Source organism: Toxorhynchites rutilus, chromosome 3 (assembly GCF_029784135.1).
Source record: "Toxorhynchites rutilus septentrionalis strain SRP chromosome 3, ASM2978413v1, whole genome shotgun sequence".
NCBI classification, from domain to species: Eukaryota; Metazoa; Arthropoda; class Insecta; order Diptera; family Culicidae; genus Toxorhynchites; species Toxorhynchites rutilus.
The window spans coordinates 7149016-7167639 of NC_073746.1; the positions used below are offsets into that span (position 1 = coordinate 7149016).

General features: G+C 37.6%; 3 protein-coding genes across 4 annotated transcripts in view; all 3 read left to right on the forward strand.

Annotated features, from left to right (window-relative positions):
• Positions 1 to 18624, forward strand: part of LOC129774716 (CD63 antigen-like) — a 208572-nt gene that overhangs the window by 64092 nt on the left and 125856 nt on the right. The window lies entirely within an intron of this gene.
• Positions 1 to 18624, forward strand: part of LOC129774717 (dynein axonemal light chain 1-like) — a 107202-nt gene that overhangs the window by 63446 nt on the left and 25132 nt on the right. The gene's annotated exons all lie outside the window — the stretch shown is intronic.
• Positions 9723 to 18624, forward strand: part of LOC129774715 (putative leucine-rich repeat-containing protein DDB_G0290503) — a 76952-nt gene continuing 68050 nt past the window's right edge. The window contains exons 1-3 of one of the 2 annotated variants that reach the window (XM_055778608.1): positions 9723 to 11804; positions 11864 to 13562; positions 13630 to 13858. In XM_055778608.1, the coding sequence (XP_055634583.1) occupies positions 11467 to 11804; positions 11864 to 13562; positions 13630 to 13653 (2061 nt within the window). In that variant the 5' untranslated portion in view covers positions 9723 to 11466 and the 3' untranslated portion in view covers positions 13654 to 13858. Of the gene's footprint in view, positions 11805 to 11863; positions 13563 to 13629; positions 13859 to 18624 lie in introns of those variants that run through there. The other variant, XM_055778607.1, reaches the window with a different exon arrangement.

An 18624-nucleotide genomic window follows, 5' to 3' on the forward strand; every position in this document is an offset into this window, starting at 1 on the left:
GTTCTCATCACTCAGGAAGTTTTCCAAGCGAGAAAAAGATGGTAATCACTTGGTGCCAGGTCCGCACTATATGGTGGATGCATTGAAACATCCCAATCGAGCTCCCGGAGTTTCTGGCGAGTCACTATAGACATGTGTGGCCTGATGGAATACAACACTTCTTCTGTTGGCCAATTCTGAACGTTTCTGGTCAATCGCTGGCTTCAAACGATCCAGTTGTTTACAATAAACCTAAAACCTAAAACCTAATTGCACGTATTTAGCTGTTACAGTATCAGTGCCACAAACGCCATTCACATTTTCAGTGATCTGGCTTGTAGTTTCATCTTTATAAAAGGAAAAGTGTAAAATGTACCGATTTTTGTCTTTGTCAACTATTATTAACACTCTGTAACTCATAACAGAATAGAACAAACAAAAAAACACCAAAAGAATTTGCTTGTGGAACGTCACCTCTACAACGAACATAAACTTGAAATTGTATGATCGATATTACACGAGATATCAATCACTAAAGCAAGCTACCAGAAATACAATGTATTACTTTTACCCCAAACTAATAGATGAAATAAACCCGCAACCTTTTTTTTTTTATTTTATTACTGTATTTTATCCACTTATCTTGTTTCTTGCCAACAAAATCCAAATTTTGAGATTAGAGCTCTTGCAAAACGGACCTATGTAGCACTTACATTCAAAATTGGTACACTACAATGATATGAATAAAATGATTTATTTGTTTTGTAAGAATGTTGCGTCAATATTTGTATGTTATTCATGAAAAGTTCAAAACCAAAATGGCCGCCACCACAAAATTGTGGCTTACATATCTCAAAACCCCATCAATATTTCAAATTGTATCAAATGAAAGGGATTGACTAGTAGAAGTCTTACACGAGGTAGGCAAATCCAAAATGGCCGCCACCGCAAAATGGCGGATCATATATTTTTTCAAAACCCAATTAATATGACCCATTCCATGAGGTTATGCACCAGAGAACCAAATTTCAAATCTAGTTTTAGGAGAAAATTGAGAACGTTATTTGAATAAGCAATAGTTATATCATAAACTTTTTGTAACAAATTTAATTTTTATGCACCAACCTTTGAGAGAGGCGAGTTTAAAAAAACTACATAATTATATTCAAAATATTCTAGATTTTCACTATTTTTAATGTTTCTTGAGATATCTCTGCACATGGTTAACCAAACTTCAATGTCTATATACCATTGAATGGGTGATTAAATGCTTGTTTGAAGATCCGTGGGTAGACCTACGTTTAATTTTGTAATTTATGAGAAACGAGCATTTGAAAAACATGTATTTTGAAGCGTTGCCACGTCACAAAAATAGAGCATTTTTTTAGTTTATCAAACGAACATAGGTTCAAACATTTTTATACTAAGGTTTTTCTGAGTAAACAAAGAAGGTCAACAGCCCACCAAATTTGGTTGAGATCGGTCCACAAATAGAGGCGTACCAACTGTCTCCAGAAGTTGTTGTTACGTCACGGAAAGTATACGATCCATTCCAGTGTGACGTAACAACATTTTGACTCACTACAAACACTTTTTTTTGCGTTTTCATGAATAAAGCACACCAAATTAAACGGTGTTATAGTAAAATTAGGAAAATTCAAATCTCACCTAGTGATAAACTATAGTCACGCCATTCGCCTACGGGAATGCAGTGACTTGAGCCATCTCACCTTATTCGCCGCGCGGAATAAAGGGGAATGTTTGAGTGGAAAGAACTTAGCCATAGAGCGACGTGCGTGGAGTTATACAAAGAAAGTGCACATACAAATGCTTTCTCAAACATCAACGATCAACGATCAAAGTCAACATCAAAGTGAAAGTCATCTTCAACACGCAAACATAAACGCCCTTGCACATGTATGTGCGCGGATGTATACAAATAGTTAATCAAAAGTTTCTGATAGCAAAATCAAATGCGTTCCTCCTGCAGTGAGCGCCACTCGATGAATCAGGATTATGCTAGTCATTGATGGCAAGCGCCAGAGTGAATGTGTTAAACAATCACAATATGAAAACTGGAGGTTGGTTTGAGACCACCACAACTTTTCCCAAATAAAAACTTACCATGTATACAGGTAGATTCAATTTATATAGCTTATTTAGATGAACATACCATAAACAATTAAAATTGTCTTGTTTCGCAATGTTTCACAATCTAAAATAACATAAAACTCATTTTGCACACAGGTCTAACATATTTCTTCTCTGTTTTTGAAGTAATGAATGTAATGAAGGACCACCGGTTGCGTTAGGACCACCTTTCCCTTCCCCCTTCTCTATGGACTTTTGGAAGGGGGAGGGGAGATCTCAGAGGAAAATAAGAAGTATTCAGAGTAATAAAAAACCATAAAAAATTGTATATCGTTTCTACAATACGGTGAAAATCTTATTTAATACAACTTATTGATTGTGTGACGTGACAACGCTTCGTGGAGACTGTTTATTCGCACAGAGCCCGTTGTCACGTCACAAAATGCCTGCCGTCAAAATGCAGGTTCTTGCGAGTTTTTTGAAAAACTGAGTATACAGAAATCTTCGTTCATCTTTCATTGCCAAATAGAACAAAGTTTATTTGTATGTTTTGAAACGGAACTGAAAATACAACATTGATGTTCAAAAGTCGGAACCCGCAAAAAGACAGGTGTTGTCACGTCACAAAAGTATTGGGCTGGCAACAAGCGAATTCAACTGCAGAATATTCTCCAGCTGAATATTCTTGTAGGAAATTTTCTCAATTTCACTTCAAAATCGTTTACTATTTGGAAATCGTTTGATTTATATATGAAAACGAGAAAAAAAACCTATTTTTAGTGAGTCAAACAGTTGTCACGTCACGCTGGAATGGGTCATATGGTTATCAAATGAAGGGGCTTGATCAGCAGATCACAGCTATTTATGGAAAATTCGAATCCAATATGGCCGCTGTAACAAAATAGCCAAACCCTTTTTTCAACGGTTTCATTCAACTTCATCTGTTCGCATGTATGTTTGTATGGCTGTAGGGTTGTCCCACATTCATAAAAAGATACCCGAATCATTGTACATAATCATACATAAGCGTAGTAAATTTAGTGTTGAAAATGGAATGTTCAACGGTGGCCGGCGTATATTCAGGAATGTAGATAATTTTCCTATTTTCCTAGTATCAGCAAGACGAAAAAGCTCACTAATTTTTGGACTCTCGCTCCATTTGTATAAACAGTCAGCTTGACCTATCGTAAAGCTTTTTCTCGCGCTTTTGATCTGACCAAACTATAAATATCAAAGCGCAACGCAGTATCACTCTCTTCATCAGTCGGAAATACATATTGAAGTACTCCACATCTATCGTGTTATCACTGGAATGTCAGACAGAGTTTAGTTTCAGTAAAAATCTACCAAACGGACCGCATTTTTCAACACCATCGATTTTCGAATTCTTAACAGTGCTCATACACTGTTTGACCGATGCCAAACATTTGACTTTTTTTGACAGATAAAATTTGATCAACGTGTACTGATCAAATATGTATATTCGAAACAAAACCCCACACGCAAATATTCAGTCATTGGATGCCTAAAATATTTTTTCGATCTGTTCGTCAAACCTGTCGGTATATTAATATTAAATATTTAATTAAATATTTCAGTCATTTTTTTCCATGCAAATATGGTGAGCCACTGTCGATAATTGAAGAGTGGCAAACAAAATAATGTTTGTACAAATATCAAACCAACTTTATCTGTCAAGAAGTGTCAAATATTTACCCTCTGGGCAAACAGAGTACGGCCACCTTAACTGTGTAATTAACAGTATTTTTTAAAAAGTACGACCCGATGGAATCAACATGCCCAAACAATACATCCAAAAATAACACATAAAAACGAGGGTTTCTACGGGTGTAATGGCGATTCATGAATCTTTGTAGGTTTGTAGCTTTGTTAATTGAGAAAGCCGTTCAGACAAAAATATGTTGCACAAAAATCACTTCGATTAGTACAAAACTTACTTCTAGATTTTTCGAAGAAAATTGTTTCCAAATGTTGAGAAAGTGTAAGAATCAAAATCCTAGTACTATCTCTCAAATGTTCTCTTATTCTCTTCACTCTCCCACATACAGTAGTAGTTCGAGCAAATCTATGAAAACTTCTAGACCGCGTTCAATGATTATTAACATTTAATGTATTTGTTTGTTTCTTAAATTTAATCTAAAACATAAAATAATACTGAACAGCTTATACAGCTTTTTAATTCATAGAAGTAAATTATTTCTAAACACTAATGTCGTCGTCCAGAAAATCAGGATGATTCACATCTCTAGAGTTTCGTGTATGATAGCAATGTGCAATCCCCTTCCCCTATCAACCCAATGATACTGATACCCAAATTGATGGGATTTTGGAAAACCCATGTTAACGGGGTTTTGAGAAAGTATGTAATCCGCCATTTTGCAGTGGCCATCTTAGATTTTTAAAATTATGAAATATGCAGTTTTATAATGACTGCAGAGATAAAGGTTTGTTCCAAATTTCAGGTTGATCGGTCAACAGGAAGGTGATAAAATTTCTATTCATGTGATAAAGCGCTACAGTCAAACATATTACAAAAACATACAAACATACATACATACAAATATACAAACATACAAACATACAAACATACAAACATACAAACATACAAACATACAAACATACAAACATACAAACATACAAACATACAAACATACAAACATACAAACATACAAACATACAAACATACAAACATACAAACATACAAACATACAAACATACAAACATACAAACATACAAACATACAAACATACAAACATACAAACATACAAACATACAAACATACAAACATACAAACATACAAACATACAAACATACAAACATACAAACATACAAACATACAAACATACAAACATACAAACATAAAAACATACAAACATACAAACATACAAACATACAAACATACAAACATACAAACATACAAACATACAAACATACAAACATACAAACATACAAACATACAAACATACAAACATACAAACATACAAACATACAAACATACAAACATACAAACATACAAACATACAAACATACAAACATACAAACATACAAACATACAAACATACAAACATACAAACATACAAACATACAAACATACAAACATACAAACATACAAACATACAAACATACAAACATACAAACATACAAACATACAAACATACAAACATACAAACATACAAACATACAAACATACAAACATACAAACATACAAACATACAAACATACAAACATACAAACATACAAACATACAAACATACAAACATACAAACATACAAACATACAAACATACAAACATACAAACATACAAACATACAAACATACAAACATACAAACATACAAACATACAAACATACAAACATACAAACATACAAACATACAAACATACAAACATACAAACATACAAACATACGAAATACAGGGAAATCTAAATAAAATCGTTTAATAAAAACCAAAGATTTGGCGAAAAGTATAATCGAATTATACTCTAGAGAAGTTCAGAAGTCAATGGTACTGAAATTTCAGTATTTGTCAAAATGTTAGTTGGGCCATTATGATTTTAAACGCCAGCATTAATTCATGAAAAAATTCATTTTATTAATTCGATTACTTATTGACTTTAATAACAATACTTTGTCTGTGTAGTGAGTTATTACATTACATTTTCCCCTCCTGATTATTTTGTCATTTTCTAATACTTTCTCTTTTGGCATTTCTTTTGCACGGGTTATGAGAGCAAAGATAATTAGATAATGGTTGAGGTTTTTCTCTTAAAATAGATTGTTTTATTCACTGTAATAAATTGTTATGGAGTGCCCTAATCGATTGACGCAAAAATCTAGTGAATCCATCAGGAAATGTATGTGCAACAACTGTGAGCGCAAGAGCCGCCTTCTTCAAGAGCTTGTACCTTCGATTTCATTACGCTGCCCGAATTTCATGTTTGTTTCGGGCGAACATTTAACGGGATGCACAATCGATTGTACGTAAAATCATATTATTTCATTTGAATTCAAAAGCCGCTGTGTCTTGCTTTTATCCCCGTTTGCCTTCTTTGGTGAGCTTCCATTCTTCGTTCTAGGCCATGTTCTCACTGCAGCGGGGCGTCAACGTGGCGTGAGCGGGGCGTGTTCACCTCTCGCAACGACATTTTAATTCACTCACATTGCACCGTGCTAGCGGCGTGTCTTCGGTGTGTTTTATACAAATTGTCAATGTGTGTTTTTGAATGAAAGAATGAAAATAAGTTTATTTTTAAATATTCCAACATCGTTGGACGAACCGGGACAAAAATCGGACGGTGAAAAAGTTAAAAACTAAAAAAAACGCGAAAAATTAAATTATGTCACTACTACAAACAAACATATGCAAGAGAGAAGCGGAGAAGTACAAATGTCGACGGCGTGAAGTGTTTTCGTTTGCACGCCAGCCACACGCCAAAACCACGCTCACGACACGTCAGCCTGGTGTGAACACATCGGTAAGAACACACACGATTGATCGTAAGCTTTACACTCCCCGCCAAAGCCACGCTGACACCCCGCTGCAGTGAGAACAAGGCCTTATTATTATAAACGGGTACATGAAATTTGACGATTTATTCGTCTCCACTACGATTTCTAAAATGTATCGTCGTTGGTGGTTTGCAAAGGGAGATGGAAAAGATCTCACTTTCGCTCTCTGATGTCCGAGAAAGCTTCACCGAGCAAATAAACATCGCGTTTGAGAATGAGCGAGACAAGCTTATCAGATCTTTCGACGAGCTTTTCAAAGAGAAGTTGGCATGCTTCGAAAGCAGTGTTGCCAAAAAGTTGGAAAATATGAAAAGCTTTTTCTCTGAAAAAGTAAATGTTGACAAAAACTTAGCTGTTATGAACAGAAAGCGACAGGTTAGTCCAAGCTCAATTAGTGCTAATTTGGACACTCCGAGCAAGAAAATAATGTTAACGAATAAAAATAACGATTTAAAAGAAAAAATGCTTCGAAATAATAACAGTAAAATTGAAACTTTCGCGAATGTCGTGGCTCGTAAGGCTCGTCCAGTCATTGTGGTAAAGCCAATAGAGTCTGGCAAAAAAAATGATGAAACAAGAAAAGTCTTGAAGACTAAATTAGATCCTAAAATACATAAAATAGAGAATTTCAGAAACGGGAAAGATGGCTCGATTATTGTTGAGTGTGCAGCAGGGGATAATATTGAACAAGTGAAAAATGGAATTGAGACCAATCTTGGAGAAGGGTTTAGTACTTTTATTCCAAAGCCAATAAAACCGAAATTGAAAATTATTGGGATGAGTGATCGATATTCCTCTGATGTTTTCATTGACAACTTGAAGAGTCAAAATGAAAACATTTCGATTAATGATGTCAAGGTTGTTGCTGAATATCAAAATCCACGCTTGAAATATTAGAAATACAACACGATAATAGAAGTTGACCATGATACTTACAGAAACCTGATGACTGCTAGTAAAGTAAGCATTGGGTGGGATAAATGTACCGTGGTTGAGGCCTTTAATGTGTTGCGCTGTTTCAAATGTGGAGAATTCGGGCATAAGAGTACAGATTGCGACAAAGAACAAATATGTTCAAGATGTAATGAAAAACATAAAACATCTGAGTGCTAATCAAATGAATTGAAATGCATAAATTGTATCAAGTTTAATAAGGAACGGAAGCTGAATTTGGACATAAATCATCCAGCTTATAGCACACAGTGTCCTGTCTATCGGAGACTGTTGGACAAGAAAAAAAGTAACTTTTTCCAAACCAAATAGCAATTTAGAAAAAAATATATGTGAGAAGAAGTTAGCAATAATTTATCTGAATATTGCTGGGCTTCCTACAAACTACGCAAAAATGCGATATCTTGTAGAAAACATGCGTCCTCAGATGGTTTTTCTTTCTGAAACTCACATGATTAATGAAGAATCATATGATCAGTACAAAATTCCGGGCTATAAAGTTGCTTTTTGCTTGTCGCACTCCAAACACACTGGAGGTGTTGCAATTTATGCAAAAGAATCAGTCAAATTCAACATTCTGTTAAACGAAGCTGTTGAAAATAACTGGTTCTTGACAATTTCAGTTGAAAGAGGCATGTAGATGGGGAATTATGGAATTATATCATTCCCCCAGTTCTAGTGACCAGCGTTTTCTAGATATTTTGGAAAACTGGTGGGAAAGCATTGTTGATTGCAGTAAGTTAAATATAATTGCTGGTGATTTTAACATTGACTGGTTTAATGTCCCAAGTTCGAATCAATTGAAACAATTATCACATTACTTTACCTTAAAACAATCTGTAAACGAAGCTACGAGAATATCTAAATATAGTAGAACTCTAATAGATCACGTGTATTCAAATTTTGCTACTGTCCACTCTTTTACAGAGGCCAAATTCAAAATAACTGATCATGAGACAATTTTTGTGTACATTGAGAATGGACAGGATGACCGTGATGGAAATAGAATAAAAATTAAAAACTGGAATAGATATTCCAAATAAGCCATGTCTCAGCTTGTTTCGACAAGCCTGGATTTTGAAGCAATGGCGGGACATCTGAATAATAAAGCAGCTGTTCTGACCGATATTCTGAGAGAGTGTACCAATAAATTAGTGGTTGAAAAATATATTGAATTGAACAAATCGAACAGCTGGTACTCTTTTGATCTGCTGCGTCTCAAACGCAAAAGAGATAAAAAGTACAGAAAGTTTATAAGGACTAATTTAGAAAATGATTGGAATAGGTACACCTTCGCGCGGAATATATATTCACAGGTCTTGAAAAGGACTAGAAGTGAATATATACAGAGGAAAATCGATGAACATCAAAATAATAGCAAAGAACTATGGAAGTTATTGAAAAAGTTATTAAATAGTGTACCGCGATCCATAGTTTTCGAAGGGTCAGAAGAGCAGTCAGACCAAACTATTGCCGATAAATTCAACAGTTATTTCGTCAATAGTGTTCTGCTGATCAACCAAAGTATTGGCTTGGTCAGTGAACCTGACGAAATAATACAGCCGAATCATATCAATTGTAGACTAGATTGTTTTTCAGCCATCACTTTTGCTGAGTTAAGAGATATTTGTTTTTCATTGCAAAAATCGGCTGGTATCGATAATGTCAACGCAAAAGTGATACAAGATTGCTTTCATGTCATTGGACACGATCTACTGGACCTAATAAATGAATCTCTACGAACTGGGCACGTGCCAACGGTTTGGAAGGAATCCCTTGTGATTCCGATCCCCAAAGTTAATGGGACGGATAAAGCCGAAGAGTACCGCCCTATTAACATGTTGCACATATTAGAAAAAATGTTAGGACTTGTTGTGAAAGTCCAGCTGATGCATTTTGTAAATAACAACAATTTGCTAATACCGGAACAGTCGGGATATCGAGAGGGACACTCTTGTGAAACCGCGCTGAATCTGGTATTAGCAAAATGGAAAGAGAATATCGAGGCGAAAGAGACTATATTTGCGGTATTTCTGGATCTTAAACGCGCTTTTGAAACAATTTCTAGGCCCTTGTTGTTACAAACATTAGAGCGCAATGGAATTGTAGGAATGTCGTACAAATGGTTCGAAAGCTATTTGTGCGACAGGACTCAAAAGACTCGTTTTAATAATTCTTTTTCCGATCCCATCGGCAACTCACTCAGGGTGCCACAGGGAAGTGTCTTAGGGCCGATTTTGTTTATTTTATATATAAATGATCTGCGACGGGTTTTACGATATTGTGACATTAATTTGTTCGCGGATGATACTGTCCTGTTCATCGCAGCTAAGAATATAAAAGAAACCGAGGAACACATAAACGAAGATTTGCATTCTCTGGCTCAGTGGCTTAAATTCAAACAATTGAAATTGAATGTTGGCAAAACAAAATACATGCTAATATCTTCAGCAAACTCCAGTATTGACGTAAATTTTGAAATAGATAGTGAGACATTAGAACGCGTGAATGAAATCAAATACCTAGGAGTTATCATTGATGACAATTTAACATTCAAGTCTCACATTAATAATGTCATCAAGAAGATTGCCAAGAAGTACGGCGTTTTGTGTCGTTTGAAAAAAGAACTGACGGTGAACAGTAAAATTAAATTGTATAAATCATTGATCTCACCGCACATAGACTTCTGCTCGTCGATCCTATTCCTTGCAAACAATACACAATTAACGAGATTGCAGCGTTTACAAAATAAAATTATGCGTTTGATTTTAAGATGTAGTAGATACACTTCCTCTAATTTGATGTTGGACGCGCTATAGTGGCTATCTGTGAAGCAAAGAATTTACTATTTGACAATGGTGTTCATCTTTAAAATTTTAAACGGTATGCTGCCTCGATATTTGTGTGATCGAATTGAAAGAGGAAGTGATGTTCATAGATACAATACTAGAAACGCGGATGATGCAAGAACACCTAACTTTATATTCAGTAGGTCGCAGAACTCGTTGCTATACAAAGGAATACATTTTTTCAATTCGATGCCCAGGGAAATAAAACGAGCGGCAACAATGGCAGAGTTTAAGCGAATGTGTATTTCCCACGTTAAATCTGTTTTATAAACAGGGTTTCGAAATTTTTTTGTAAATTAATTTATTTATGTTTACTAATTATTGAAATTAAAAAAAAAAATTACAGGTATCTCAAACTGCCATGTTCGTACTGATGATGATGATGTTTTTTTATTGTATTGTAGATTATTTAAAAAAAAAAAAGAAAAACGAGCGTTGTCTACGAAAGTTTGAGCCTCGCGCGCGTTTGGTGGGCCTGGACTAATGTTAATAATGAACACTGGCAGTAAACTGACACACAATGAAATTTTATGTAGGGTCTGAAGTGGAAACTGGAATTGGGATAGCTCATTCAGAATTGTTGTAAACTATCTTTCATCAGATGGTGGTATCGATTATTTCTGATTGTAGCAGATCTCTTTTATGTTCTAAGTTGAATCTTTTGGATATTGGGTTCAATTCCCAATCAGTCAAGGATCTTCCCGGGTTGGAAATTTTCTTGACATGCCTTGGAAAAAAAAACTTTGGGCCTGAAGTTGAGACTATGACTATGTCAATGTCAATATGGATAGGAACATTGTTTGTTTTTTCGCAGTTTATGCCTATTTTTTTAAATGTTCTATTGATAGATATTTATGCCTGCAACAGAGCCAGTTCGCTTTGTTTTTGTTTTTATAATACTGGCTTCTTGATATGTTTGAAAATAAATATTATCTATAAGATAAATCGTCCTGCTCAAACCTTTGTAGGGGTATGAGTTGGGCCATCATCATCATCATTCAATCATATTTGAGCACAGCAGGCCATGGTTCATAACCCTTTTTGCTTGTCACTTTTCAACCTGGACAATGAGCATAAGCTTGCCGAACAGACTGCATCGTAAAATATTGGATCATATATCGCTGAAGAACCGTCAACTCAGAAGCTTCTCGAGGTATCTGCTGGACGCGGATTTCATTTATTTCGCCGAAATAGTTGAAGAAGCAGAACTCCACCTGGAAACGCTCATCGAACACACTGAAGTGAATTCATCCAACAAGCTTCTTTTGCAACTTTTGGGAAGGAAACTGCGAAGTATATCTCGTGCCAAGGACTGTTGCATACGCAAGCTTCAACACTTCGTAGAACTCCAGGAAAACTTCCAAGATTCACAATTCCAGACAGTATTCTTCAAACGTCTATCGAGGTAAGACCCGTTATCAGTCCGTTGTTCCAACTGTAGTCTAGTCATTCTACATCCTTTAGAGCGGTGACAGCACTCCAAGGTTCGTACGTTTCGTTCGTCCGGGAAATCGAGGATTTGATCCAGCAAATTCCGGAGATATACGAAATCGCTCAGTTACAATCCCTTCTGGAGCAAACCAATTTCCTCTACCTGATTGTCGTCAAAAACCACGAAAACATCCGAAACGTAGTGCAGCCTGACACACTGAAATCATATTGCGCCTACAAAACCACTTCACTGGAACTTCACGCTCGAATCATTTTCAAAAATTTGTTGATCCAACATTTGAGTTTCATAGAGAGTATGGAGCCCATAAATACTTCCCATGAATCTCTCCGGGACAAGCTAACGGAGGAGATCACAAGATCTCGCAATGAAATTGTGATCCAGGAGGAAGAGCTGGCCGAGCTGCGCCAGGAACTCTTCCCGTCGGAGATAAGCTTGAAGGAACAGCGAGATGCCGTGATCGATCAGCTGGAAATGAAGGAACTGAGTCTGGAGCATCGCTTTCGGTCGATCGATCAGCTGCAAACGAACATCCATGGGCTGGAGGCACAGGTGGCCCAGCTGATTCAAGAGCGAGAGCGGGTTCATGACGAACTGATGGCAAAGAGGGACGCCTTACGTGCAGGAATACGGGAGATTGTGCGGCTGGAGAAGTTGATCGAACAGATCGAGCGGGAGATTTCGAACCGACTGTTTGAGTTCCAGGAAAAGCTAGAGGAACTGGAGCAGAAACGTTTGGCGATTTTGGCGGATGAGACACTGACGGAGGAGGAACGAGAGCGACTGCTTGCCGAACTCGAGCAGGAGATCGGTCTTATTCGGCAGAAGCATGACGCCGATCTGCAATTGTTGAAGGACAAATGCGAAGAATTGAAGGCACTGTCCATCAGCATAACGGAGGATTTGGATACGTTCAGAGATGAACTCATGAGGAAGCATCAGGATGAGATCAGAGAGCTGGAAGAAATGATGAAAAATGCTACTCCATCGGAATTGGAGATTATCAAAGCAAAAATTACGGCACTGAAGGAAGAGTTTGATGAAAATCTAGCTATGCTGGATAGAGCCAAAGCAAGACCAAAGTTTTACGAAGATGAATTTGGAAGATATTACATCGATGAAACCGGACGGAAGGTTTATCAGAGGGAATCGGGGGCTTCGGAATATATTCTGACTGAGGATGGGCAGTGGAAAAAGATCAAAGATGCTCTGGAAATTCTAACCGATGAAAAGGGTGATTTTTACATCGACAATTTTGGGAGGAAGATATATGTCAGGAAATATTTTGAAGACGAGTTCGGAAAATATTACCTCGACAGTAACGGAAAACGAATTTATTTGGAGCCTGAGCTGGAAGCTGAGGAACTTGATGAAGAGGAAATCGGCGAAGAATCGAAGTCTTCAGAGGAAACCATTTCGGAGAGTGTGACCGAAGCGTCCGATGAAATATCAATGAGTGCTTCCGAACTAAGGCTAGCCGAAAAAATCAAGGAAAAGCGTGCTTCTGATGTTAAATATGTACAAGACACAGTCGGATTGCCACTGAGGAGTGGATTGGCGCTCACCTATCTGGCTCAACCGGATGATCCGATTGAATTTCTCGCTGATTATCTGGAGAAGTACGACAGGGAGCAAAAAGCTGAGGCGGCACGAGTCGAACTTCTTGCAGATTTAAAACGAAAGAGGGAGGAATCAAAGATTGTTGCTGCTGAGGTAAAATTCCCTGAGATCATAGCTTTGGATGTTTTGAAATTCGTTGAATATTGTTACATATTTGCAGGATTCTGTAGATGATATATGTTAATGCTAGCACTATGTGGGTGTCATTACTTTAGAATCAAACAACCAGCAGGGCACACTAGAATATCGGAATTGTTCAGTATTACACCGCATAACACCCTGAGAGACTTTGCTGTGAATTACGCGTTTTTTGCAGTCTGCTCATTGTCATGTAAATAATAAATAATTCCCACTCCGACACCGATTCGGGAGAAAGAACAACTGAATATTTGATACGAAATGGGTTCCTTTTCTGAAGTACGCATTAGCTTTGTTTACAAAGGACAAACCGAAAATGCGCATAACTCGGGGATTCCACCGCATATCTAAACTCTTACCTCCTCATTCTTTGAGATTTGGTTTCCAGATAAATAACAGCAGTGAGATATACATTCCGGAATGTACGGCTCTAAAAATGAAGATTTATTAGGAAACACTCGAAGTCTTTTTTTCGGTTTCTCTACCCTTTCAGAATCTGTTGGGTGTTCTGGTGCGAAGGGATTCTAGCTTGTGCAATGCTTTTATTCTTAAAACAGCAAAAATGGATTCATGAAAATTATTTTTTGACACCGTACCAAAGTTGACCTGATTTTGAATATGGCTTGAAGTCTTGATTCAAGTTTATGCATCTCCTGTGTCAGTTTGGTTGTTCCTGGAATCATGAAGAGACCCTCTAGCAAGAGACCCCTTTTCCAGAATGAAGTCATACCTCAGACCCCTATAGCCAAATTTCTTCGAAAATCCTATCTTTAGGTTTGTTTTACTAAATTGTCATCAATTTAGAAATATTGCAGTAATGATGATGAGTAAACTTGACATTATTTTCTCATCATATTCAACAAAATAAATAGACAATATCAAGTCAATATCAAGCGTAATTATTAATTATTAATACATATTACTCACAAACTATAAAAACATTCAAATCGCTATCCAATCTATCCGCAACTACCTATATATCAAAATACGGTTCAATATTGGTTAGTTAAACTCATAAATCTCCTCGTTCGCGTTCGCGTTCGTACTCCTACTTGAGTCCCTCATCTAAGCTGATAATATTAATCAACTTTTCTTGCATTATCACCTTGACTCATTCCATGGCTGTGATATAGTACGGATTTATTATCCAGTGAAGAATTTGAAAATATTTTAGATCCTAAAACATCTTAGTAAGATCATTGCGTAATGCGTCCAAGTGAGTAACTTATGGTAATATAACATGATTCTGAAGCTTTTGTGATAATTTTAACAAATGCAGAAACTGTGAATATTCAAGTTGAGACCCTGTAACCCAAATTCAAAAAAGCTGAAAATCTTGCTAATCAAGAGCCAATCCTGCGAACTCCAGGGTGTAAAAGTAACCGAGTAAAGATTGTGTCGTTTTTCTTGTACAGGGTTTTCCAACTTTAAATTCCGAAAGTAAATTGAAATAAAACACACTTAGAATTCGAATTTCGATGAAACTTTTATTTCAAATCAAAGTTTGGTTTATGCCATTATGTGTGAAATACAACATCATTCAAATGTCCACCTAGGGCTTCCTCGCACACCTTGATCAGGAACAGGTAATTTTCGATGACCTTTCGGCACATATGGGGCGGTATCTCGGTCATAGCTTCACGAATGTTGTCTTTCAAATGTACAAGAGTTTGCGGAGAGTTGGCACAGACACGGTCTTTCGCATAACCTCACAAAAAACAGTCTAGCGGGTTCAAATCGCATGATCTGGACGGCCAATTGGCATCATCAAAACGCGAAATTATGCGTCCCTCAAATTTCGTTCGCAATATGGCCATGTTCGGTCGTGTTGTGTGGCACGTGGCACCGTTCTGCTGAAACCACATGTCATCCGTATCCATATCTTCAATTTGTGGCAAAAAAATCGGTTAACATGCGGCCATAGCGCTCACCATTCACAGTTACCGTCTCGTCGTCCTCATTTTCAAAGAAATACGGCCCGATGACTCCACCAGACCATAATGCGCACCAAACAGTGACTTTTGGCGGATGCAATGGCCTTTCAACAATCACGTGTGGATTTTCTGAGCCCCATATACGGAAATTTTGGGTGTTCACATAGCCACCGAGCTCGAAATGTGCCTCATCGCTGAAGAAAATTTGATGCAAAAATTCAGCATTTTGCTGCTGTTGTTCGTTCACCCAATCGACGTATGCCCGACGCATTCCATGGTCACCACGCTCTAATTTTTGTACCAGTTGGACTTTATATGGATGTAGAGGCAAGTCCAAATGCAAAATTCGCCACAATGATGTGTTTGACAATTGCTGAGCACGCCGTGGAATCGAAACATTCGGGTCATCCTCCACACTGGCAGCAACAGCAGCAATATTTTCGGCCGAACGCACATTACGATGATGCACAGGTTCCACAATATCTACGGATCAAGTTTGTTCGAATTTACGCATTACATTAGCGATCGTGTGCTCTGTAGGCCGTCCATGACGACCAAAATCCTTCCGTAATGCTCGAAAAACATTTGCCGGTTTTTCATCATTTTTATAGTATAATTTAACAAAATGAACACGTTGTGCGATGCTAAAACGATCCATATTGTAAAATGGCAGACATTCAACTAACGATATGACGCTTTGGTTGACAGCTATGTCAAACGGTTGTCAGCGCAGGGCTGTATACTTTCGGAAGCCCGAAATGGAAAACCCTGTATATTTCTCATAAAGGGTGTGTCACATCAAATTGCATCACGGAAAAAACACTGTAGAAATTCGCCCAGTAGACCGATCCTTTTGAAAATTTTAGACAGTAAAATAAAAACTATTAAACAACTTTTGGCATTTTCTTTTTATTCATACTTCGAGCCCAAGCCCGTATGCTCGCACCTTCCTCTTTACCCCGTCCATAAGGTTCTGTACAACGTCAGGTTGTAGTTTTTTTTTGAACAGAAATCCATTTTCTCTTGAAGTCCGCCTCCGATTTGACAACTTTTGGGTTCTCCCGGAGGGCCTGCTTAATAATCGCCCAATATTTCTCTATTGGGCGAAGCTCCTGCGCGTTGGGCGGGTTTATTTCCTTTGGCACGAAGGTGACCCCGTTGGCTTCGTACCACTCCAACACGTCCTTTGAATAGTGGCACGAAGCGAGATCCGGCCAGAAGATGGTCGGGCCCTCCTGCTGCTTTAATAGTGGTAGTAAGCGCTTCTGTAGGCACTCCTTAAGGTAAACCTGCCCGTTTACCGTGCCGGTCATCACGAAGGGGGCGCTCCGCTTTCGCTAGAGCAGATCGCTTGCCACACCATGTACTTTTTGGCAAACTTGGATAGTTTCTGCTTGCGAATCTCCTCCGGAACGCTGAATTTGTCATCTGCGGAGAAGAATAACAGGCCCGGCAGCTGACGAAAGTCCGCTTTGACGTAGGTTTCGTCGTCCATTACCAGGCAATGCGGCTTCGTCAGCATTTCGGTGTACAGCTTCCGGGCTCGCGTCTTCCCCACCATGTTTTGCCTTTCGTCGCGGTTAGGAGCCTTCTGAACCTTGTATATACGCAGGCCCTCCCGCTGCTTGGTCCGCTGGACGAATGAACTTGACAAATTCAGCTTATTGGCGACATCCCGGACCGAACTTCTCGGATCACGTCTAAACTGCTTAACTACGCGCTTGTGATATTTTTCACTGACGGAGCATCCATTTTTGCCGTTCTTCACCTTCCGGTCGATGGTTAGGTTCTCGAAGTATCGTTTTAGTACTCTGCTGACCGTGGATTGGACGATTCCCAGCATCTTACCGATGTCCCGATGTGACAACTCCGGATTCTCGAAATGAGTGCACAGGATTAATTCACGACGCTCTTTTTCGTTCGACGACATTTTTCAAAATTTACGAAAAATTGACAGTGAAGCATGGCCAACGTGATCTATACACTCTTATCTGATTATAAGCGAAAGCTGAAGATATAATTCCTAAAAATTTAATTTCTACAGCGTTTTTTCCGTGATGCAATTTGATGTGACACACCCTTTAGAGATAATATTTTCTACTAAAATATTAGTCATTCTTATAACAGGGTGGCTATGCAGCATCTTGAAAGTTTCAAATAAGAACTTGCAAGGTGACATCTTGATTTTTGATGTGTTTTGAAATTCCCGGTGTTCCTGGTAATTTTTTTTCGATAAATTCCTAATTTTAAATATACATGCAAACTCGCAAAAATGTAGTACAGGGCGGACTCGATTATATACAGTTTTAGATTTCTTTTCATCCTGTATATAATCGAGTAATTTTTTATACGTTTTCATGCATATATGTTATGCATTCCTTAAAGTCAGAAAACACCTTTCTCACATGAAAAAACTAAATTTATCCAGAATCTCTCAGGAGGTGAGAGACGATCATATTTGATGAAAAAAATCCTTCTACGCATATGTTCGAATTTAGAAAACAACAGAGTTATGGAACTTTTTTTTTTGTTTCGGACTTTGTTGCTTCAAACTGGCTCTAAATAAAAAAAAGAACGCTACGGAAGACAATTCTGTTGCTTCTATTTGAAAGATGAGACAATTCAGTAAAGGATATAGCAGTGTAACATCTAAATTAGTGGATTTAAATAACATTTCGGAAGTGAAAACCTAAAATTTTATCCTTAAATTTCATATGAAACTTGATTGTTCCTATCAATCAAACTAAAGCTCTCTAACCTCTCTACAATTTGTTCTTTGGCACCCAACTTCTATCTTTCTTAATTTCGCTGCAATATCGGTGTAAACAATTCCTGGTGAAAATTCTAGCAAAATCTTCAAGAATCACGATTCTTACCCCACTGTACATGTAATAGCCACCTCAATTTCACTTTAACGTTGAAAGGTTACGTTTATGCTTGAATTAAGTGAAATAAGATATGTAAAAAATGCAGCATCTTATTTTCAGAAAAAGCGTAACTTATCTTCCAGCAATTTATCTTCAACAGCCTCTGCAGCTACTCTCAAGATACTGTTTCGACACGACAAGTGTAAATCGTTTGCG